A 24,674-nucleotide genomic window follows, 5' to 3' on the forward strand; every position below is an offset into this window, starting at 1 on the left:
GTTTTATAAAGCATACTAATATTTCACGTGATCTGGATTCTATGCCTCTGTTTATACAACCCAGGACTGTATTATCTTTTTGGCTGCTGCTGCACACTGCTGGGTTATATTGAAGTGATCATCCATTAGAACTCCAAGGTCCCTCTCAGAGTTACTATTTTTGAGCCAGGTCTCGCTTAATCTATACCTATACCTTTGTTTTTTACTGCTTAATGTAAAATCCCTGGGATTTTTCCTTTAAATCCCTGGGATGTTATCTGTCAGATCCCAGTGATTTATATTTGTCAAGGTCAGGTAGGTGTTCTCTTACCATTTTCCTGCTTATTTTTTAATTTCTAATTTGTCTTTTTACAGTAGGTTTTTTTTTTTTGGGGGGGGGGGGATATGTTGGACTATAATTTTCTTTTTGTGTGAAGACTGATGCAAAGAATGAGTTAAGTAGCTCGGCTTTCTCCCTACTGCCTGTTACTTCCTTGCCATCTTCTCTCTTTAATGGACCTACTGTTTCCTTGACTTTTTTTCTTGTTATTAATATGTTGAAAGAAATTTTTTTAGTATCTTTGATTTTTGTTGCAAGTCTTTGTTCATTCTGAGCCTTTGCTCTCCTGACTTCATTTTTGCATGTTCTGGCCATCTGCTGATAATCAGGCTTAGTTAAGTGTTCCACTTTCCATTTTTTTGTGCTTGTCCTTTTTGCCTTTCAGTTTGTCAGAGGGTTCTTTGCTGATCATGCTGATTTCTAGTTTTTCTTTTTCAGTGGTATTGTGCTGGACTGGACTTCTAATGATTGCATTTTTCAAACTTTCCCAGGATTTTCATCCATGAAATCTTTTCTAGGCTCTGTCTGAGTTCATTAAAACCAGTTCTTTTAAAGTTTAAGACACTGGTTGGATTATTTTCTATTGTTTGTGTTTGCATTATATTTAATTCCAGTATGACGTGGTCACTTTTACCCAAGTTTCTGGCAACTTCAACTCCCTCTATCACTTCTTCTCTATCAGTAAGAATTAGGTCCAGAATAGCTTTACTTCTAGTTCCCTCCTCTACCTTTGGGATGGCAAAGTTGTCATCTAGGTTGGTTAGGAATATATTTGATCTCCCACTTGCTTCAGAGTGTTTCTCCCAGTTGATATCTGGACCATTAAAGTCTCCCATTACTACTGTGATATGCTTCCTACATACATTCATTAACTGGTTGGCAAAGAGTTCATCTATTTCCTCTGATTGGTTGGGTGGCCTGTAATATACACCTATGTCAATGTTACTTCAACTTTAGTTTAAAGCCCTTCTGATAATTTGGGCCAGTCTTTTTCCAAGTACATTTCTCCCTGTTGTCATGAGGTGCAGCCCATCTCTTGCCAAGAGTCCTTTATGAAGGTAATGCAGTCCATGGTCAAGGAAACCAAAGTTTTCTCTGGCAACACCAACCCTTTATTCAATGGTTTATTTCCAGAATTCTTTCCCCCCCCCCAATGGGTGTTGACCTTTCTTTGGGAGTACTGATAACAACACTATTTGTACTCCTAGCTCCTTAACTTTGTTGCCTAGTTGCTTATAATCTCTCAATATTGTACTCAAGTTCTTTGTTGGGTCATTCATCCCAATGTGAAGGAGGAAGAAAAAATAGTAATCTGTAAACCTAATTATTTTGGTTAGGTTCTCAGCCATATCTTTGATTTTTGCTACAGGGAGACAACGTACCTCCCTAAATTGTATGTCCCATCTACAGATGGCTAGTTCTGTTCCTTTGAGAATAGAATCTCCTATTACCAAAATTCACATTTCTTTTGTGTGTGTGTGTGTGTGTGTGTGTGTGTGTGTGTGTGCAGTCTGTGGGGCTTTTCTGTTGATCTCAGGTGTGTTTGTTAAGGGATATTTGATGCTGTCTCTTCTCCAGGTGTCTTCATGTCTTCTTGGAGAGGGAGGCTGTGGTCTGTGTATTTTCATCTAGGGGGAGAAATCAATTGCTCAGTTTTAATGGGGTTGTTTCTGGTTGGGTTAGATTCGGCAATAGGGATGATTTGCTGCTTCTTTCTTATATTATTGTGTTTCCTTCTATGTGTGACATACCTCCATTTGTCTTCCTCCAAGGGTTTATCAGCAGGGTCAAACCCTCCGGGAGTTATTTGTTCATTATTTGGTTCGATTTGGGTATAGCTTTCTTGCATAGGTTGCAGTTTGGCTAGAGTTGCCTCTAGATCCCTTACTTTTTCCTCTAGTAGTTCACATAGTTTACATTTAATACATGTATAATTTGAGTGTTCTTTGGGCATACATGTTCACATACATGGAACATATATTGCATACCACAATAGTATCAGTCACCTGTTCCATAAGTTTGTTTCTTTTGCTGGTTCTTTTAAGGGTAAAAATTATGTTTGTTTCTTTTTTTCTATCCTTTTTTCTGCCTTTATGTGCTCATTTTTCTACCTTGTTATTTATTTAACTTGCTTACTGTTATGTTAGTTTTATTTATCCTTTTCTCTCTGAGCTGGCTTAATTTGTTGCCTTCACTTCTGTTGTTCACTGCTCCAGCCTCTTGTTGTTTTCTCTGCCAGCTCTGTTCTGTCTTTCGGTGCTCAGGTCTTTTCAGCCTTGTCTCTGCTCTAGTCAGCTCTCTTGGCCTGCTGTTCAGCTTTGTTTGGCTCAGCTCCACTGTCTGGTCTGCTCTGCTCTGCTCCACTTGCCATTCAGTTCCACCGTCGCTTTCCCCATTGCTCTCTGTGCTGCTCTCAGGCTCTAGCTTGTTGCACCAGCCTTTGCTGCTGGCTCTTCTCCCTGCTGCACTGATGCTGCTTTTTGCTCTGTAGTCATGTGACTCCCTCTGTAGTCATGTGGCTGGTCCGTCATGCCGGTACACTGCTTCCACCAGCAAATAGGACTAACCTGGATGGTACACAGCAAGCTCGCCTCTCCTCTCTTCTCCTCCTCCCTGCTCTGCTCTCTCACTGGCTCACCTCTTTGTTGCTGCCTGTCATTCTCTGCCTTCAGTCTGCTGGCCTCTCCGTCCCATAGCTGATTTTTCTCTCTGCTCCGCAGCTGGCCCCATTCGCTCACTAGCTCGCCTCACTGGTTCTCCACTGGTTGGTTTTGCTGCCCCCAGTCAGTTTGCCTCTGCTCACCTCACTTCAATGAGCCTTCGGTCTCTTGGGTGGCCTCTTGGGTGTAGCTGGGGTTCTGCCTCTCATAATTTCTCCAGTCTTCATATCCTTTTCCTTTCTCCAGTTTTTTTTCTTTTTCTATGACTTATCTTTCCCACTCAATCTCTCCTCCTACCATTTTATCTTAGTTTAATAGCAACTTTTCTCTCCGTGATGTAACTATACTTCCTCTGTTGCTGCCATCTTGGAACCATCTTGTTTGGATGTCCAAATCATCTGGTTTGAACATTTGTAGAATGGAAGACAGGTCCTATTCAATTTAAATGAAAATAAACCTGTTGAATTTGAACATCCAAACTGATTTGAACCAAATCTTTCATCATATCAGATTCATTGTGTACCAATTACAATGATTTAAATACATACATCCATGCCAATTTGTCAAAGTGCCTGAATTGGACAAAATTGATTTGGACATATTTGGTCAAATGGATCTAATAAAACTGTCTATTCAATCTGTGAAATGAATTTGACATTCAGAATTAGTTCAAATCAATTCAGAGCTTCAAAAAGTTATACAGTAACAGACACAAATCCAAAGATCTGGAAAGGTTTTTCGATTGCTCTGGACTAGAATTTTCTTGGAGGCATGTTACCATTTTAACTAGATTTTTTAATCTATCCAGCTGCCATGGTATATTCATGCACTAGTGAACTAAACAGGCATTACAAAGTCCAGTGCTACTTTCTGTAAAGAATCTAATCTCCATAAAATATTCTAAGTGTTTCTATTACACTAATATTCACTGTCAGTAGAATTATTTAGTGCCTAAAACAGTGTAAATGCTTCGAATAAATGTATCTGTAATAAAACTTAAGGCATTTAACTTGCAATTTAACTTGCAACTACTAGATTTCAGCTTTAACAGCCATCAATCCCACTAAGAATTGAATGTGACAGCAGACTGTGATTTGTAACAACACTCCATTAATTCTCACTGCAACCAATAAGGACCCACCAAGGACATCTAAAGCTATGAATCTAAACTTAGAACAGAGGCAGAACAATGCATTCACTTATTTCAAGTTTTATTTGTAAAAAATCTGGTTCTAACAGAACCCTTACATACTTCAAGACAAGTACTCTCCATTATTTCTGCTTGACTAATTACCGTTTCACTTGGCAGGTTCAAATTTGATGTAAGAATACTTCAAGTTCTAGGTGTTTGATCAAGAGAGGCAGCTCTTCATAAAAATTAAAGAAAATTAGAAAATTCCAAACTATTGTATCAGATAATAGGGCTAGGACAGTCTTTCTTAATCTAATGTCTTCCAGATATTCCAATTTTTAATCCCTTTAACTTCCAACTGGCAGAAACAGCAGAAACTAGTTTAGATAATCAGCTATTAATGATTCTACAGTGTATTATTTATTTAATTATTGTAATATTAATGCATAAAAGCACAAAACAGCAAAAACAATGTATTATTTTATGTATTACATTCTGCTTGTCTTCAGTTCAATGTTCTTTCATTTTTCTGTTTATCAGAGATATCCACAACTCCATTTACAGTGTTAAGATGTCCTTGGGCCAGGGTTCCGGTTTGAGCTTCTTCAGCGACAGACCTCGTCTCTGCGAGGTTTCGATCTGTGCTCGCCGCTGGAGCACCCCGAGCCGGCTGGTTTCGGGGTTAAGCCACCCCGTAGAGGGGGTGAAGAGGAGGGAGACTGCCAGCAGGGTTGAGGAGAGCCGCATCTCTCCTCTCCAGCTGGCCATTACTCCCTTTCCCGAAGGCGGTTGCAGTGGTGGTCAGAAATGGCCACCACAAAGAAGAACTCGACCGGAAAAGAATGTGCAGGAGGAAGATAAGAAGAGAAAGTTTTAGTTGACCAGGTCAAACAGCAAAAGCAACAAATAAGGTACCCTGGAATTGAAACTGTTAAAAAACAATAACATAAGAAGATTTTTAAGCTGCGAAGGAGAGAGAAAAGGGAAAAGATTTGGTTTTCTCCTTTTCTTATACTGACAGCTAAGAGACTTAAGCAAGAAATTGGAAAAAAAAAACCACTGTGACATTAATAGGCATTTAATGCTGAAAATAAAAAGTCAATGGGATAATAAATATTTCTGGATAATTAAAAGCTTTTGAAAACAGGAAAGGAGAGAGGAAGAATAAAAGGGCAGGATCTGGAAGGGAGGAGACTGCCTGGAATTAAAAAAGAACTTACAGCAAAATCTCAACAAGACTTCCAAAAGATACATTCTAACTGAAATATCGCAACAAAAACCCCAGGAAGAGTAAGTCGAAAAAGAAATAAGAAGATATAACTCGGAACTATCTGGATTACTTGATGATTTCTGGATTCTTGGTTATTGTTTTGAATGACTAAAATCAATCGGGTGGTTGTTTAAAACTTTTTTAAATGGCTCCACTTTTAGAAGAACTGAAAATGGAACTTAAAAAGTACAAAGAAGATGCACAAGAAGGGAGAGGTTCTTTTGGCTTCGTATTTCAGTTTTTAGAAATGGAGATTTGGAATTATGAGAAACAACAAGAAATGCCTGCAGAACAAGAAGATTACAACAAAGAAGAAGCCATCTTTAATGAACAAGTAATCTTAGATGGGGGGGAAAAGGAAAGGGGAGAAAGAGAATGGAAAGTTTAAGATTGGGAAAAACAACTCCAAAAAAAAAAAAAATAGAGTGAAAAATAAGTATAAAATCAGAAAGCAACAGAAGAGGGAAATGCAGAAGAGAGAATTAGAACTAGAGAGACAAGGGGTAAAAAGGGGAGGGAGAAGATGAGAGGGAAGAAAGAAAGGAAAAGAAGTTATAAAGGACAGAAGCAAAATATAGAGAAACAGGGTCTATTTAGAGATAATGGGTGAAAACTTAATGGAAAAAGGGATTCTGCAAAGGTACATAAGATAGAATGGTTATATTAGAAGCAGAAATAATTTTAGAAAATATGAAACAATGTATGATTAAAACAACTGATAAAATAGCTATCGTAATTCAGTGGAATGCTTGTCAATAAATAAATGTAACAAAAGGTATATTTAATGATTTATAAAACATATGTGAAGAGAAATAAGGGAAAAATTAATTATGGAGATTATATGTGTTTTTAAGGAAGCATGATATTTAATTGAAAAGAAGTGTTAAAGATGTTATGGTTTTAATGATTATTAATGATAGAACTGAACTGGAATGGAATGAGGGTTTATAATTACATATATTTACAATCTTTCTTTCTTTTTTTAAAGAATATAGTGTGTATTATTAGAATGTGCCAAGCAGAATTTGATTGGAAGTTATGTATTATGTATTATATTGAATGTTATAACCTTAAGGTATACATTGAAGTTTAAATAAGAGTTGAATGGATAAAATTAAAAGATATAAAGGTGTCATACTCCAATTAGTAACTACAGGAGAAAATTTGTTTAATGAGAAAAGATAATATGAAATTGAAACAGAACAGACAAAAGTATAAATATAATGATTTGAATTGAGATAAGATAATCAAAATAAAATTGAGAAAATTAAAAGAGGGGAAAAACTATATAGAAAATGTAAAATGGTATAAGATATGGAATAGAGTACAAAAAGGAGCATGAAATTGAGTTTTGTGTCTGTATAAAGAAGTTCAACCTGGGACCATGCTATTTTCGAATGAGCAAGGGGTAGAGATGCTGGCATGCTATTGAGGTCCAGGTGAGAGTGAAGGGACCTCCCACCAACCCAACAAAGGGTCAATTCAGTGACCAATCAGGATTACAGATGTGGCCACATGGCAAGAACTACATTTTCCAAGATGTGTTAAACTACATTTACCATGATGCATTCCCTTAATGGGACAGCTCTCGATTCCTAACTAACTATGCCAATTCCCATTAACTATAACTGGCTGGACAGCACAGTGCTGTGTATCTTTGTTTTATGGTTTCTTTTTTTAAAAAACAGCTAATTTTATGTGATGGCCCCTTCCCACAGCTCCACACAGTTCTTAATTTCTGCTGGTTTATTTTGAATCCTTGCCATATCAAATGGAGTATTAAATGGAGTTTGGGGATATCTGGCAGTGACTTTTGCCACATCACCAGCTAAAACAAATGGTTAGCAAATACACCACAGGCTTCCATACTTGACCAGATGCATTCCTGACAAATTATAAATCACTGCTATTATCTTATACAACAACAGAGAGTGTCGATTTTATGTGCATTCTACCAAGAAATCAAGCATACTTAATTGGATACAGATCATATGAACATGCATATGAACACTTGCATTCATATACAAAATTATCATATAGATACTGTAAAAATCACATACGTTCATTGCAGATTTGAATCCTACAAATATTCTGCATATTCAGAATCTGATGCCTGTGTATATCTCACTACATGTAACAGAGTGTACTTCAAATTAAATGTAGATAGAGTTCAACACATCACCATCAAAATCTGTAAAAAATTATACAACAGAATAATCTCTAATTCAGGAGAATTAGATTTGAGCTAATTCCCGAGCACCCATTCAACTAAGGGCAGCTTATAGTTAAGATACTTTCTACTATGACTGAAAGTAGTTCTAAAGGATTTCAGAAAAAGACTGTCCTGGTTATAGCTTGAGATACAATAAATTGAATCTACAAGTTGTTCTGTACAGAATTTAGGGGAAAAATAAACCATAGGATACTCAGAATTTGATCTATAATATTCTCTAATAAGTACAATTTCTACAATATGTGCTTCTATCCTAGAATAATATATCATGACAGTCAAGATGATCCAAAGGTAGCACTACATTAAACATAGTTAATGCTATCATTTCAAATATTAACTTTTATGAACATCTGATTAATATTTGAATAGAGAGTATGTCTATATATTTCTTTTCATATACAAATAAAATATACAAAATCAACTTACAGAGAAAGGAAAGTAATGTTTACTGAAGTAGGTCCCAGATTTGGAATAGCTTCCAATTCATTGTTGTTCAGTTTTCTGTTTTAAAAGAAATAATGAAAGTTTAGCCAAGATAGACATAGATGGTAACTGGTATCTTATCTTCCCTTCCTATTTTATCTCTTAACAACTTAGCAGTTTTCACCTCCCACCCTCATAATGGCACAAATTCCCAAAGAAACAAAGTCTTTTAATGATGCTGACTTCCAGATGCCCAGTGAATTGTTGTAAGTCCTTTGAACATTTGCATTTGCCATTTATCTATGGAATAATAAACCGGAATCCTGGTTTATTGAGAGTATCCTTTGTGTGGTACATGTGGCTCATTTACTCCTCCATGCTAGTGAACCTGTCCCCCCCACACACGGAAACTGCTTTACTGTTTTTTTTAATTCTTAGAAGTTGATTTCTGCAGATAGAAAAAAAAAGGCTAGTGATTGCTTGTGGTTGTGTAATACCTTCTGTGACTTGGCATATAACTGTTACTACTCGTGCTTTCCATTAGCTGGGAGCTATCAGCTATCAAACAAGAGGAGCTTTCACTTAGCAGCATGGGCAATGAGTGAGGGTATTGAAATACAGCAGTGTGTCGTGTGTCTAAATAGGTAAATACCATATTTTTCCGAGTATAAGACAATCCAAAGTATAAGACGCACCTAGCTTTTGGGGAGGAAAACAAGGGGGGGAAATCTGTCTCTGCCTCCCAGCAATTTGTCTCCTTGTAGCAAAAAAGCAAACAGCCTGGTCAGCTTCAGCACAGCCTGATTAGCACAAGCAGCTGATTGTTGGCTGGATCTGCCTCCCAACAATCAGCTGTTTCAGACCGCAGGGATTGCCATCACCTATTGCCAACTCTGTGTGTCCCATTTTCAGCCACCGCATCCCATTTTCAGCCACCGCACGCCCCGTTTTTGGCCTCCATGTGCCCCATTTTCAGCCCATTTCAGGCAGCAGGGATTGGAATGAGATGAAAATGGGGCACACGGAGGCTGAAAACAGAGCATGCAAAGGACAAAAATGGGATGCAGAGGCCAAAAATGGGCCGCACGGAGGCAGCAATAGGTGATGGCAATCCCTGCAGCCTGAAACAGCTGATCGTCGGGAGGCCGATCCAACAGACAATTAACTGCTCGTACTAAATCAAACTGTGCTGAAGCTGACCAGGCTGTTTGTTGTTTGTTTGCTGCAAGGAGGCAAATTGGTGAGAGGCAGATGCTAAAGGGCGGGGGCCGGCAGGTGAGCAGGGCTTTGGCAACATTAGCTGTATAAGATGCACAGACATTTCCACCCACTTTTTTGGGGGGCGGAGTGCATCTTATACACTGAAAAATACGGTATATGGTCATGACTAGGCAGAAAACATTGCTACTCATCTCTAAGAAATGCAAAGCGAAAGCCAACTGCTTTATATATCAGCTTTCTTTCGAATCACAACTTATCTCTGAATGCAAATCAAATCATTCTAGGTTTTATATGCACGTCATTATGATTTTAGAAATTTAGAATAAAGCAATGGAAAAGAAGATATTTATAACAAGATAGCCATAAGAATCTGGCTGAGGCAGAACAAATACTTACATTTCTCGCAGATTATAAAGATGACTCAAAGAACTAGAGTTGATTGAAGACAATCTATTGTGGCTTAGATCACTGTAAATTTTTTAAAAAGCATGAATACTCATCAAAATGAGAGATATTTAAAAATAATCTAAATACATTGATTTGTATCTATCTTCTCCCATTTTCCCTCAGCAGCTCATATGATAGCCTTTCATATATTTTCATATGATGTCTATCAAGTGCATACAACTCAAAAGCTATTTTCATAGGAGCTTAAAACAATAAAATAAAAAACTATTTAAGACCAGCATGTCAAATAACTGTCCTGTGTAGCAGATAAATAAAAAAAAATCTATCTTGGCAGCATAGGAGACCAAAGGCATATTTGGCAAACAAAGCTAATGCTGTCTTTCAATGTATAGTTTTTACCTGATATGTCTAAATTTGTGGTATATGGATGTACTGATGTTGGGTGGCATGGAAACTTCTCCGATTCATATGTTTCTGAATCATTAATTCTCACATATAAAATGCAATATCAAGAATTGGGGGGGGGGAACCCAAATAAATACTTCAGCTTCAAGGCATAACCCATTTCAGATTCAGCAGTGAATAAAACTGCTCAATATGCCAAAGAAATCTATTTCCTGTAAGATCATGTGTTTATTTCTGGTATGCATATTCTTGATGGGTATGTACCTGTACCTTCTGGAAGAAATGAAAAAATGCATGAATATTGTGTAAGTGGTCTAAAAAAAGCTCACAATAAATACCACCCTGATTTATACTAATATTTACTAATACTAATATAGCAATATTTGACTTTGGATCAAGGCATTATAAGCCCAATTTTATAAAATTATTATTATTAAAATACATTAACCTTTATTCTGCATAAGCAAAGAATATGAATAATTATTTAAACATAGGATTTCAGGTTTCTATTGACTTAAAAGTTACAGATAAAACAGATAAATGCATACGCAAGGCACCAAGGTAGAAACTAGCTAGAAGACTATGAGTTGTAGTCCCACCTTAGTCACAAAGCCAGTTGGGTGATTTCGGACTCATCACTCACTCCCAGCCCTAAGAAGAAAACAATGGCAAACTACTTCTGAAATATGCTGAGGAAACTTTAGGGACTCATCTAGGAAGTCAACATTGACTGGAAGGCCTGACACTAAATAGATAGGAAGGAGTCAACATCATGAAATAATATAGAAGACATACTTTCTTTCGGGTCTGCCAGATAATAACAGAAATGAGTAGAATTGCTTTGGTAAATGGGAATGTAGCAGCGAAGGAACCTGGCACAGATTTTACATTATAGAAATCCAACTGTTGCAACTACTGCTGTCAATTATCACTAAACTAGACTCAGGGATTTTCACTAAGGAGCTCAAACTTACTCTCCATCTGGACTCTATCAAGGAGATTATATGTATATATGTAAACATATTTGTTATATGTAAACATATTTGCATTATTTTCAGACTACCTTTGTATTTTCAGGAAGTGCTGGTATCAGCAGATTTTCTGTGATCTGTTCGTTCCCTCCTCTGTCCAGATTTTTAGTGTGTCTTCATTGCTCAGCAGCCAAAATCAAATACTAATACTTATAAATACTAATACTTAAACAAGAAATTTAATAGGCCTGCCATTTAAATCTATTTTTTGCTTATAGAAGCATACAAAAAGGAAAAGATTGTTTATTTGAAGAAAGAGACATTTCTACAAAACAAGTAGAAATACTCTAAGAGCTGAAATAAACGTGATCCTTTCTGAAGTCAATTTTGAAGAAGCTTCCTGACAAAATAGGTTTTAAAATGCATCTCTTTCTGGCACCTCAAACAATTTTTGACAAAAATCCTTAAACTGATATGAAATCATATGAATCATTCTTTCCTTGTAATTTAGCAGTAAGTAAGCACTAGCATCACTGAAGTTCTGGAGCACACATTTTCCACTCCTCTGGCCTCCCACGTCTTTAAAACCACAGTTTTAAAGTAAAATTTCTCCAGTGGTTTCAAATCTCTAGTAGCATTGGAAATTTTAAATGATTAAGAATGACTAGATTCTGGCATTAAAAATACTCATTTCACTTTTAAGAAGGCAGGCCTGTTAAGCTGCCATTAGTTGTTACAATCTTTGAAGGAGAAAGACTCTTCTTTAAACTTTTCAGAACAACATGCAGAGCCCTTGCTCTCTTGGATGTGGAAAATGCAAAGGATATCTTGAAACACTGCCTTTTTATTAAGAAACTGAGGTTTTGCAGAGCAGCAAGCCTCTGTGTACATATCTAGACAGATGTTGATCTCTTTGCAATATATATGTAAAATGAATGAAGATGTGGCACACTTTGTTCACTTCTGCATCCTCCAGTTACTTCCCATAAGGCTCCAAAGAGAAGAACCAAAGCTTTGAATTCAACACCACTACAGCAACTTTACAACTATGCATATCATAACTATGATATAGTGTAAGAAGCCAAAATTAGACACCAAGAATTGAATTTGGCTTTAAACATGATAAACTGCATCTTTTTACAAATGAAAGCATATACTGTACTATTGTCATTGAATCATGGAGAGGAAAAATCTCAGGAGCCTGACTTTCATTCCAGTAATATTAAATCATTTCTTGTTTGTATTTGAATGTTGGGACTGAAATCACAAACCCCTATTCAACTTCAACTTCTAAATACCAACTCCTGAATTTCCTCGTTTCCTTAGATGTAGGGACAGATGTCAGTTTCATCCTTCACAATTCTTGCATTAGGATAATGAAGATTTTTAGAAATATTATTCAAATGCTCAAGTCATTGTTTGTTATCAGAAAATATTAACAATATATCTGTGATAGCGAACCTATGGCATATGTGCCAGAAGTGGCATGCAGGGCCATCTCTCTCCGGGCATGCCAGCCATCATCTGTTGTTCTTCCGGGTTCCAGCTCGCTAGTCTTCATGTACACGGGAACACCGAAATCCAGAAGAGCAGCTCCCCGGTGCCCTAGCTGGTCTTCATGCACTCATGCGTGTTAGAAACTGGAAGACCGGTGGCTGGTGCACATGCACGCACCAGGAAGCTGACCTTCCGGTTTCCAGCACTCCCACACGCGTGAAGATCAGCTGGCCAGCATGCATACGCACGCAAAGAAAAGGTTCGCCACCACTGATATATATGATCTCAAATGTGAGCAAAATGATGGTGTAGAAAGTTAGCACCTAACCCCTCTCCTAGAAGAATGAAATATTCTAGGAAATATTTAAAAGGCAGAATATTTCCCCTAAAAGAGAAATAGAAATCTTAAGGGACACAGAAACTCAGCCCCAGCAGATATTTTGGTGCCAGCTTATCTACAGAACAAAAGGCTGGGCCAGGTTATCTACAACACAAAATACCTTCAGCTTCAGGGTGATAGGATTAGCCCTCACTCAAAATCCAAACAGAACAAAGCCATTAAGCCATAAAAGGAATTGCCTAAAGCCCCTTCATTACATCACTCAGCAAGATTCAACCAAGCCTGGGACTCAAGACAACCTACAAAGTTACCCCTGCATGGCCCTATGGGAGTCTGACAACCAATCAAGATACATTTCTTGCCACAGGAACAGGAAGTAAGTTCAAAGCCCAACAGAGGGTATAAATCTCTCCCTCTCTTACCCATGTGCTCATTTTTGCCCAGGACCTCAAACCATGTGGTCCTGTCCACCATTAAAACCATCGTTCCAAGCAGTCTCTATGTTTTGAGTGTCTTTCTTCCCACTTGGAACTAGACCCAGGTGGACATTTCTTCCAACAATGGTAAAGAAATAGAGCAACCTAATACTATGCCCCAAGGTTCATAAAACTTAGAAATTTCAGAACAGTCTTCACAAAGCACACTGATATAATTGACTCAATGTACTTTGTTAAGTATAGTATCTTCTTTTTGGAAATGCTGAAATCTAGTTGTTTTTTTTAATGCAAATCCAGCAACATATTAATTAAACCCCACTGAGACCTTGAGAGTTGCTAATTCAGCAGAAAGGAGGAAAGCTAAAAAACAAAGAGGTAGGCTGTAGCTGTTTTAAGACACAGGTCCAAAGTGACTCATAAATCAGCCTGCTGTGTTCAAATTCCAGTCTGGAAAATACTGCAGAACAGCTGTGAAAACTATCCAAACTTTTTTTCCCCCTCTAGCAAGTCTGGTAAGGATAGAGAGTTTAGAATATGTAAATACCGAGATGTAATGCAAACATTAGTAGAAAGCATCCTTTAGATTTCCCTCCCTGTCTCAGTGACAGACTTAACATTCCTAGACAATCCTGATAAAATAATCTAAAATTCCAAAGAGAATGGAAAAACATCAAAGATGTTTGGCAATTATTCAGATTTTCTCTTCTTTTCCCATCTGGCTGCTAAACTTTAAACCTAACAAAAGCTACATTCTTAAAATGAGGAGTTGTTTCTATGAATTCTTAAACCTTTACGCTAAAGTTGGACTGCAGAGGTTTTTAAAAAATAAATTATTATAAACATTCACCTCTTTTGAACAGTCTTGGCTTTATTTTTAGTATATGCATACATCTTTATGAAAGCCTGCATTAAAGCTATGTTAAAACTGGCTGTTTTCCACTACCCATTTTGCTATGTCAATCACAATTATAAGAGTAACCACAATGCTGACAACATGTAAAGATAATTTCAGTCTTTCAAGAACCAGGAACCTTTGGAGAGCTTCCAAAATTTAAAAATAATAATTTCAAAATTTGTACTTAGTTTGTTCCTACCAATCATCCAGCATTTATTTTATCTAGAACTCTGAATATGAAAATAAAATTTAAAAGGGGGTTGTCTCCCCAAGAAATTATACAAAGAAAAAGCGCACCATCGTGCCTACTGTCCCTGTCCTATTGTTTCTCTTATTCTTTTATTTTTCTTATATGTACCCATTTCATGTATTCACAACTATGTATACACTTATACTTATTATCTTGTAAACAATTGGCAAATCAAATAAATAAATAAAATAAAATAAATAAAAAGGTTGGGTTGAGCAAAACTACATATATTTTACAGGGTGAACCTTTGTCTGCTTGCCTGCCTCCCCCCCCACCCCGTGTGTGTGTGTGTGTGTGTGTGTGTGTGTGTGTGTGTGTACAAAGGCTCACCCTGTAAATTTTGCTCAATTTTGCTCAACCCAACCTTTTTCTTTGTATAATATCTTGGGGACATCTCTCTCTCTCTCTCTCTCTCTCTCTCTCTCTCTCTCCCCCTAGGTTTACACTGTGACTAATTATATTACCAGTAATAAATATATAAAATAAATTTCTCTTGGGGTTCATTCTTTCTTTATACACACCTTCTCTCTCATATACACAGACACCCCACAGAGTTATATGCGTGTGCATGAGTGTGTGCAGTTTTAATAAATCAAATCCACTGTAATCAGCATTTTGTCTTCCCTAAAAATTAAATTTAAAATATACTATTTAAATACAAAAACAAACCAAATGCTTTTTTGTTATTTATCCATTTATCCTGTTGCCAATATATCATGACATTCCTCACAAACAAACTGGGTAAACTATGATCGGTACTAAATACAGCCAATTTTGTTTAGTTGTTAGCATTTGAGGGTTCCCGGGGGCAAGAGCAAAAGGAGGCCAAGGGGGGGAGGGAGGGAAGGAGGAACAGCCAGTTTGCTAGCTTTTTTTAAAGGCATGAAAAGCAAGCACTGAAGGTACTTAATTTTAACAAAAGAAACTTGTCACAAAATCTACCAGACCACATGGTCTGATGACATTTACAAAGATGTCACCCAGTCAGTTTAAGAACAAGTGACACAGCTGCCCATGAGTGATCACAGCAGGGTTCCTTACAAAAGACCAAGTGTGTATTTATACAAGTGGAGCCCATTTTTCACACTTCTTGTAAAGGAATGTGAACATACATATGGACAATTTGCCTCTCCAGGGGAAATCCAATTAGAAAGCTTCCACTGCTTCTGCAGCCACAAAAGATCTCTTTGTTTTAATAGACAGTAAATTAACTGTCACCAAGATATAGGTATCTTGTTCTTATTTTGATTAATCCACCATCCATTTGAAAAGAACATATTTTTAAGTTTTAAGTCCTTAATTAAAATGAATTAATTATTAGCTACACATCTCTATGTTGGTTTTACTGGTCTCTTACAAGCAAAAATGGTTATCCATGAAATTGGTTATTCAAGAAAACATGTACTTCTATAAGCACTTCTATTTCATGTCTACTCAAAATTAAGTCCCTCTGTGTTCAAGGAGTTTTATTTGCAGACAATTAGTACATGTTTATTGCTTTTCCTCTTTCTAAATAAAACATTTAAAATACCCATAAACAGCCTTAGGTAAACTATCCCTCAAATCAAGCCTGACTCCTGAAAACTTAATGGACACATCTATGCTGTTTTCTTGTGTTTTCTGCTTAAGAAGTAACTGAGGTGTTTCGGTGGGACTGGGAGACAATCAGACAACCGATTTTATATTTTCAGAAATAGGAGGGGGGAAAAACCGTTACATATCTGTCTTTTCTTCCCAGAAATCCTTAAGAGTCCTGGTGCAACCTGACATTACTGAAAGCACCTGAAAAGGCTCTATTTGCATGTCTGTAGTCTACTCCCACATTCCATCTAAAACTGTAATAAAATACAGACATGGTTGAACATCTGCCAATTTTTCTCTCTCGTTTGGTTTTCTAGTTTAGTTTGTTTTTTAAAAAAATCAGGGAAAGTTCTTGCCTGATAAAGAGTGCTTAAATACTGCACCTTTTGTGAACAGATATTTATAATAAACCTTGAAAAGCTTTTGTTCAAATGTTGTAAACAATTAGGTCTACCTTATATTGACTGGTTTTGGGCCTCTTTGCTATCATCTAGAAGTTTTCTGGATATTTACAATCTATATATAGCTTTTAATAAAAATGAAGATTTTTTTAAAAAGTATTTTAAAAAAGTTATTCAAGATGATCTTTACATCACTTGTTATTTAGTAAATAAATATTTATTTTCTGTTTACATTCTTTGAATCTCCTTTCTCTAAGGCTACAATTCACATATTTATCTATGAATTGCATACAGTTTCTGCATACAAGGGGATTTACATTTGAGTAGACATTTACAGCTATAATCATACATAGTTGATACCATATGACTTACTATATGGAATGAATACATCAGTGTCTTTTTTTCAATAAGCAAGGACAATTTCCAGAAGAGGCAATTGAACAGAATTAGCCACAACTAATTGAACGACTTCCTGTTATTTTAAATTCTTTACTAGCTTCTGAACTGAAACAGAAAATTACTATTTCTAGAAGTGATTGAAATGACAACACATACAGAACAAACATACAACACTAGTATATTTAAATACCTTGATGACTTTAAACAAATGTAAACCATTAAGATTTTATATAAGAAATCCCTACAGAATTAAAAAATATCAAAACTATTGTGGCCATCCCTCATGAAAATATAGATATTAATTTATCCCATTCTTAACAAAAATCTAAGTCAGAAGGAGAGAGTGTCTACAGAAACTAATAGAGCAATTAAATAAAATCACATGGACAAAAATTATTTAGAATCCTTCACTTTCCCATACAGATCTCACAGCATGCAGGATTGTTGCTCAGGAACCATACTGGACCCAAAGTTAGTTTAAACACAAATAGAATGTTTTCTGTATCAGAAATTGGGGGAAATGGTCCTTAAAATATTTTTAGATTTCAGGTCCCATTGTCTATAACTGCTGATTAACAGTCATGATGCTCACAATAAATCCATGTGAATATCAGTGATAGAATTTATTTTCCTCATTACATTAGGTATTCTTGTTGTTATTGCTTCTAAAAAATTGTACTGGTCCTAATTTAGATTTGCCCTTCAATTTTAAAATGAGAAGCAACTCCTGCTGAATAGTTATTTTAAAATGTCACTAGATAACATCCAAATCAAATAATATTAATGCATAATAATAATGCAATAACAGATTTGTTGTCATGTATCATACAAATGAATGTTGTTGGGGTTTTTTGCTTTTACTTGAAAGACTAACTTGGTTACTCCTATCTCATCTCTTACATGTTCTGGTGCAATACATCAAAAGATCAACATATATGATCTTATCTTATTCAAGTTTGAAATCAACATATATCTTCTCTTACCCATGTTTGGAATCATATTCCCAGTACAGAGACAGACCAACACTTGTAAACAGCTGGACTAATTTTCTCTATCCTGATAAATTCTAGTACCGGTATTTTGTATTACAATTACCATAATCCTTAGTTATCTATATTAACTATATGTGATATATAAATTGCATTTACACAAGAGTATACAAAGTTGAGGGAAATTCATGTGCCTTCTTCAGAGTTGCATGAACAGACTTCTTTATGAAAGTATCTCGGTGGCGCAGTGGTTAGAATGCAGTACTGCCAGCTACTTCTGCTGATCACCGTCTGCCAGCAGTTTGGCAGTTCAGGTCTCACCGGCTCAAGGCTGACTCAGCTTTTATCCTTCCGAGATGGGTGAAATGAGAACTCTGATTGTTGGGGGCAATATGCTGACTCTGTAAACTGCTTAGAGATGGCTGTAAAGCACAGTGAAGCGGTATATAAGTCTAAGTGCTATTGCTATTGCTATCTCCCATTTTAGGTCTTTGCAAAACATTTTTTTTAAACTGTTTTTCTCTTAAAAGATAAAACACTAACAGGAAAAAAAAATGCAAGAGAAAAACAGTGGCCTTTCTACTGGAATAGATGTAGATGTGACATGAACACTGGCCCACAACCCAAATTTCAATGATTAATCATATATAAATCTATATTTTTTCTTCAGTTATCTAAATGGCAACATCTATTCCCCATTCAAAAGGCCATTACAATGTATAAAAATGCCAAGACCTTTTCTTGCAGCATCCAGATACTGATGTATCTCCAAAGCCTTAGCTCTAGAACAGGGGTGTCAAACTCGATTTAACTGAGGGCCGCATCAGGGTTGTGTTTGACCTCAGGAGCCGGGGGGGGGGCATGACCAGGGTGGGCGTGGCCAGCTTGCCATCACTCATATCGGGGACACCTTTGATGGCCGAGCACTCTGCCAGTAAAAATGGGCTCCTGAGCTCCGTTTTGGGTTGTGACGGACTCCTGCAGTCCTCTGCCAGTGAAAATGGTGTTCCATTTTCACTTGCAGAGGCACTGTGGGCTGGTGTTTCCAGGGTGGCCCCACAGGCCAGATCTAAGCACCCCGTAAGCCTTGAGTTTCACACCCTTGCTCTAGAAAGAGGGGAACATGTCGTACTTACTTGGAGATTCTGGCTTCTTTCGATTAGTAGATTTGTTTTCTATTTTTAAGCCAACAATTGTACCTCTTTTTCCAACTAAGGCAGAGGCAGCACAAACCAACAAATCGCAAGTGCATGGAGCAATTCTGTTTTCATTCTTCTATCTTTTCCTTCTATGTAATCATGGTGATAGATACCTAACTGCCCCCAACCAGGCAATCAGATGTCAGTACAAACTGTCACCATTACTGCCTTTCATTTTTCAAAGTGAGAAAAGGAAACCCTTCACTTGGTTACCGGTTTGCTCTTTCCTTCTAGACACAAAGCAATTGGAGACTGGCTAAAACCCCAACTTCCATGATGTCCTGAGAGTAAAAAAGCTTTGCTAGACCTCCTAGGCCATCCCCGTCCCCCAGGACTATTGAGAGGCACAAAATAAGTAAATGCCAGCTCCATTTGCACACAACAGGATATACCATAGTATCAGAAGTTGTTTCACATCTTAACTGCTTGCCTGTCTTTAAGTGAAAGGACCATTAAAACTTGGGCCAATCCTCATTTCTATAATGCCTAGATGCAAAGTATATAGGTGAGTAACTAAACTGCTTCCAGGTGATGGATAAGAATTATGGGAATGATGTTACCTTTCAACATGCTTGAAATGGGGAAGGATGGCTTAATGCTAATTCTATTGATGCTATTGCAGCTAGGACCTATCAGCAGCTAGGGTTGTACCCCACCAACTTTCTCCCTGCAACAGGAAGTACCAAGACAACCCAGATAGACTGGGTGTTCTGGTTTGCTAAATCAATTCTATTGTCAGGCCTTGCACAACAGATAAACTGCCCATAAACTATCCATAAGGGTCCACACAAAGGGATGAATCACAGTTTAGCCAAGGACATCTTAGCCTAGTTGTGTAAATGCAGTCTTAATAGCTAGAAAGGTGCAGGACAACTCTACAAGATTATCTCCAATCATTGACCTAGAGTCTCCATCCACACGGCCCAGAAGCTGGGATCAGGCTGCAGAAGTCTACCAGAGAGGTGGGAAGCTGAGATATTTGTGGGGAAGGGAGCCAAAGTGTTGAAAACGTAGTTGTAGTTCCTCTCCAGCACCTCTATTTAGTGGGCTCAGCAGGAAAACCCTGAGCACCTCCTAGCGCCGGAGACCCCTGCTTCAGACTCGCGGCCAGTACCTCCCCCCGCCACCCGACTATACTCACAGCTGCACCGTCCTGGTGGGAAACAGCGCGGGGACTTCTCTCAGTTTGAGGCGGCTGCAATCCAATCGTTTTCCCAAACAACGGCAAGTAGCCGGGCGTTCTTGGGCCAGTCCTGAGAAGAAGAGGCTGCAGCAAAAGAGCAGGCGTCCTAAAAGTGGCAGCGGCGGCCGCTGTACCACCCAGCGGCGCACAGAGGAGCCCATGTCCGAAGTCCCTCGTGCGTTCAGTATCTGAGGCTTTGGGGCTGGGGAAACGGAGTGCAGTCAAGACAGGGATTTGCCACTCTCAGGGCGCTGGGAGGCGTCGTTTCATTCCCTCCCGCCATCTGGCAAATCCGCAAGCAAGTCTCCTCACCGACCAGCCAACTCTACTCAGTTCGCCTAACTTTCTGGCGCTTCCCCAGCGCCTGCCCGGACAGGCTGAGCCCACCCCCTGCCATGTGATAACAACAAAACGGCGGGCGGGGCGGATTGGCTGAGGAAAGATGGGGGAACCCGGGGGAAGCAGAGCTCTGGCTTGGGGAGACGATCGGAGGATACGCTTTGCAGGCAAGTGTCTCCAGAACAAAAGCAGCGGAGCCATCTCGAACTAAAGGAAAAAATCCAAACCCATTTGTGCAAACGTACCAAATGTCCGCACAAATACGCCTAGAAGGTGATAAGGAAACTAAAGCTCCAGTCAATCTGATTTGATCAATATCTTGATTTTAGTAAAGATTTGAATTTTTTTAAGACACAAAAAACAGGCACCACATAAATACTACACGGAACAGCCCAGCATACACATTCTGGAAAAAAAAAGAAGGATGGGCTCCAGTAGGAGTCCAAAAGCTTGTAACTCTGGTCCTGGTGACCGACTCAGATTGGATCCTGCAAAATTTAAGTTCAAAATCTAAATAGAGGTCATTCAATAGCAGTTGAATGATAAGTGTTCTTTCTGCTGGTATGAGCTGGGCTTGATTGGAAAACATCACAGCGTTTCTTATCTTAAGTATTGGCAAGGGCAATGACTCATGAATCAGTGTTAATAGAGGCATTAATGCATTCACTTTAACTTTCAAGAAAAAGAACGGCCTAAAAGGACCTTAAATTATTGACAATTTAACCTAATTAAAAAACAAAAACAAGAATGACTAGAAATAAGCTGCTCTTTTATTTGCATTTTAAAATAATTTATATCAATGGATAATATAATAAACTAAATATATTGTTAGGAATCTATACACCAATTAGTTGGGTTGGCAATATATAAACCAACAATGTATGTTTGTAGCTTTAAGACAAAATCACTATTGATTTATACTATATTCCGATTGGTTGATTATATTGCAAATTGTAATAAGACTTCTAAAAGATACATTTTAATTGGAACTTTGTAACTGAATTGTAACCCCAGGAAAAGAAAGTGAAAAAAGAAGAAAGTGTTAAATGAAACAGCTTGTGTGTATTTGGACTGCTTGGTGACTCTGGGACTTTTGGAAAATATATTTCAATGATTAAAAACACTTGGGTGGTTGTTTAATTTTTTTTTTTACAATGGCATCGCTTGTGGATGAACTGAAAATGGAATATAAAAAATATAAAGAAGAGGAACAAGAAGGGAAGGGCTCTTTTGGCTCTGTTTTTCATTTTTTAGAAATGGCGATTTCTACTTATGAGAAATTACAAGAACAAGAAGATTGGGACAAAGAAGAAGCCATCTTTAATGAACAAGTAACTTTATCTGAGGAAGAAAGGGGAAAGGGGGAAAGAGAATGGAGAATTTAAGACCTAAAAAAAAACCAAAAAAGGGAAGAGAAGCTACAAAGGTTTGAAACAAGATGTAAAGAAACAGGATTTATTTAGAGATAATGGGTAAAATATAACTGAAAAAGAGATTCTGCAAAGGTACATAAGACTGTATTGTTGTATTTGTATTAGAAATAATGTTAGAAAATTGGAACAACGTATGATTATAAAATGGGATAAAATATTCAATGTAATTCAGTGAAACTTTTTTTTTTCTTGAACAAAATAAATGAAATGAAATATGAGAGAATTGAATTAAGAAGGAATGGGGACATTTTAATTATATAATGTTTTAAAATATAAGTGAAATGAACTGTTCCCATAGAAGCATGATACCTATTTGAAAAGGAATGTGTAAAATGTTTAAGATTTAAATGAATATTAATTTTTACGACAGAGCTCAATTGGTATGGATTGTTGTTTTAATTATATATTTATATTTTTTTCTTTTTTTAAAATAGCTTTAGAATGTACTAAGCAGAATCCGAATGAAAGTTATGTATTATATTAAGTGTTAAATTTAGGGGAAAGATATAAAGGCATCATACTCCAATCAGTGATAACAGGAGAAATTTTGTGTTAATGAGAAAAGATAATAGACAGCTGAAACAGGACAGACAAAAGATATAAGTATAATGATTTAAATTAAGATGAAATAAATAAAATAGAATTAAGAGAGTGAAAAGAGGGGAGAAGCTATACAAAAAATGTAGAATGGTAATAAGATATGGAATGGTATATAAAAGTGAGCATGAACTTGAATTTATGTCTGTACGAAAAGATGTAACCTGGGATCAAGCTGCTTTCAAAAAAGATGCTTTATGTTTTTCATGTTTTGTGTTTTGTTTGTATATGTTTGTTTTTTAAAAATTAATAAAATTTTTGGGAAAAAAAATCTCCACTACTGCCGTTGACTGGCATGTTTATGGCAGGTACCTTACGGGTTTGGAGTAATCAGAATGGCCATCAATTTCATGCCTTCTCCATGAACATGGCAGTATGCTTAGAAGAGAATGGGGTCTTTTTATTATGTGGGGAAAAGGCATATGTATGTTTACCAACCAACTGGATTGGAACGTATACTCTGGTACATCTCATCCCAAAGATGAGTGTTGTTAATGGGGAACAAGCCCTCCCTGTTCCTCTCATGGGACATATACAGAAAAGAGTTCCCATAGTAATACCATTATTAGCCATACTAGAGATAGGCACTGCTGTTGGAATAGGTGTAGGTAATTTAACCCATTCTGTAATACAGTTTAAGCAACTTTCTGAAGAATTTCAACAAAGCCTAAGCCAGATTGCTGGGACCTTGGTAGAAGTCCAATATCAAACAGACTCTTTGGCAGCAACAGTCTTACAAAACCGGCGTGCTTTAGACCTCTTGACAGCCCGAGAAAGGAGATACGTGTCTATTCTTAGGAGAAGATTGTTGCTTTTACATGAATAAATCAGGCGTAGTCAGAGAAGTGGCAAGGGACTTGCAAGATAGGGCATCCAGAATTAGACAAGGAATACAAGGAACTGACCTGTGGTTCTCGTGGCTACCAGGAACCGCTTGGGTCAAACAGATGCTGTTTGTGTTGTTATGTGGAATAGCAGGACAAGTATTTATGAGGTCAGACAAGTAGTTATGAGGTCAGTGAGAGAAATAAGGGCTGAAAAGGAATTAATTGTAATGGAAGGACTTTGGGAAAATAAGTTCTCCTCAGACCTACAAAGGGAAAGTGAGGATCCAGGCGGTGGAGTGTATATACGGATAGGACCCTGGGGATTGGAGGACATGCCTGAGGAAAATGAGCTCTGAAAATTGCTTTGGGGCTTTTTCGCTGTTTCGTATTGTTGAAAAATGGATGCCGGTCTAAAGTGTTAATCATACCATATGTTATACCTATCCATGTATCTGTGACTTCTGCAAAGCTATCTTACCTTGCAGGGAAAAAGTAGATGCTTTAGTTACAGGCTAAAATGATAAAGGTGAGACTCAATTGTTAACTGAAATAGAGTCTCAAAGGGGGGAATGAGGCAGGACATAAAGAAGAAACGTATTGCTTTTAGAGAAATATTGACATGATTCTTCTAGATAGTGAAATGTGTGTATTAGTGAGAGAAAAGAACAAGAAAATGGAAAATATCAGACCACAGGTTCATCTGTCAGTCACTCATATGTGTCAAAAGCAGAAAGTTTCATTATAGGTAACCGCATATGTCTCGCTTGCAACAAACCACAAATGAACTGTTCAAGTAACCAATGAATGCTGACAAGTTATAGTTCTGTGTTTTGCTGCTTCTGAAGAGTATATATGTAAGTGTTGCTCCATAGGAGGTTGTTCAGATGTTGCTTTGGCTATATTGTTCTGAATCTTTGTGCAAATAAAAGCAACTTCTTTTGATTCCAAGGTCTGAGTCTTGTCATTTTCTGCAACAGTACATTTTATGCTATGTTTAAAATGAACTTTTTTATACTGTAAAGCAGCTTTTCCTGAACAGAATATTACAGATATGTTTGTCTATTTCCACCACTTAATTTCCATCACTTAAAAACATCTTGGATCATATTGAACTGGGAATTATAAAAAATGTAACTCCCAACCGATTTGGAGGGCAACCGATTAATAAGAAGTATGGAATGAACACTGAATTATGGCATGCAACAAGTTTACATCATTTGTCATATTGTTGTATTTTAATTATATAAGTACAGGGAAGGCTGGGA

At 37.3% G+C, this 24,674-nt stretch overlaps 1 protein-coding gene across 3 annotated transcripts in view; it reads right to left on the reverse strand.

Annotated features, from left to right (window-relative positions):
* LRIG3 (leucine rich repeats and immunoglobulin like domains 3) overlaps window positions 1-20,553 on the reverse strand; it is a 50,487-nt gene extending 29,934 nt beyond the window's left edge. For all 3 annotated transcript variants that reach the window (XM_087967936.1, XM_087967935.1, XM_087967937.1), the window contains exons 1-3: window positions 20,172-20,553; window positions 9,655-9,726; window positions 8,041-8,115 (exon numbers count right to left, since the gene is read on the reverse strand). In XM_087967936.1, coding sequence (XP_087824062.1) covers window positions 8,041-8,115; window positions 9,655-9,726; window positions 20,172-20,374 — 350 coding nt within the window. In that variant the 5' untranslated portion in view covers window positions 20,375-20,553. The remainder of the gene's footprint in view (window positions 1-8,040; window positions 8,116-9,654; window positions 9,727-20,171) is intronic.
* Window positions 20,554-24,674: the final 4,121 nt, after the last annotated feature.

The sequence above is a fragment of the Notechis scutatus genome, chromosome 6 (assembly GCF_049901735.1).
Source record: "Notechis scutatus isolate UNSWTSFEM ecotype Mainland chromosome 6, rNotScu1.2, whole genome shotgun sequence".
NCBI lineage: Eukaryota > Metazoa > Chordata > Lepidosauria > Squamata > Elapidae > Notechis > Notechis scutatus.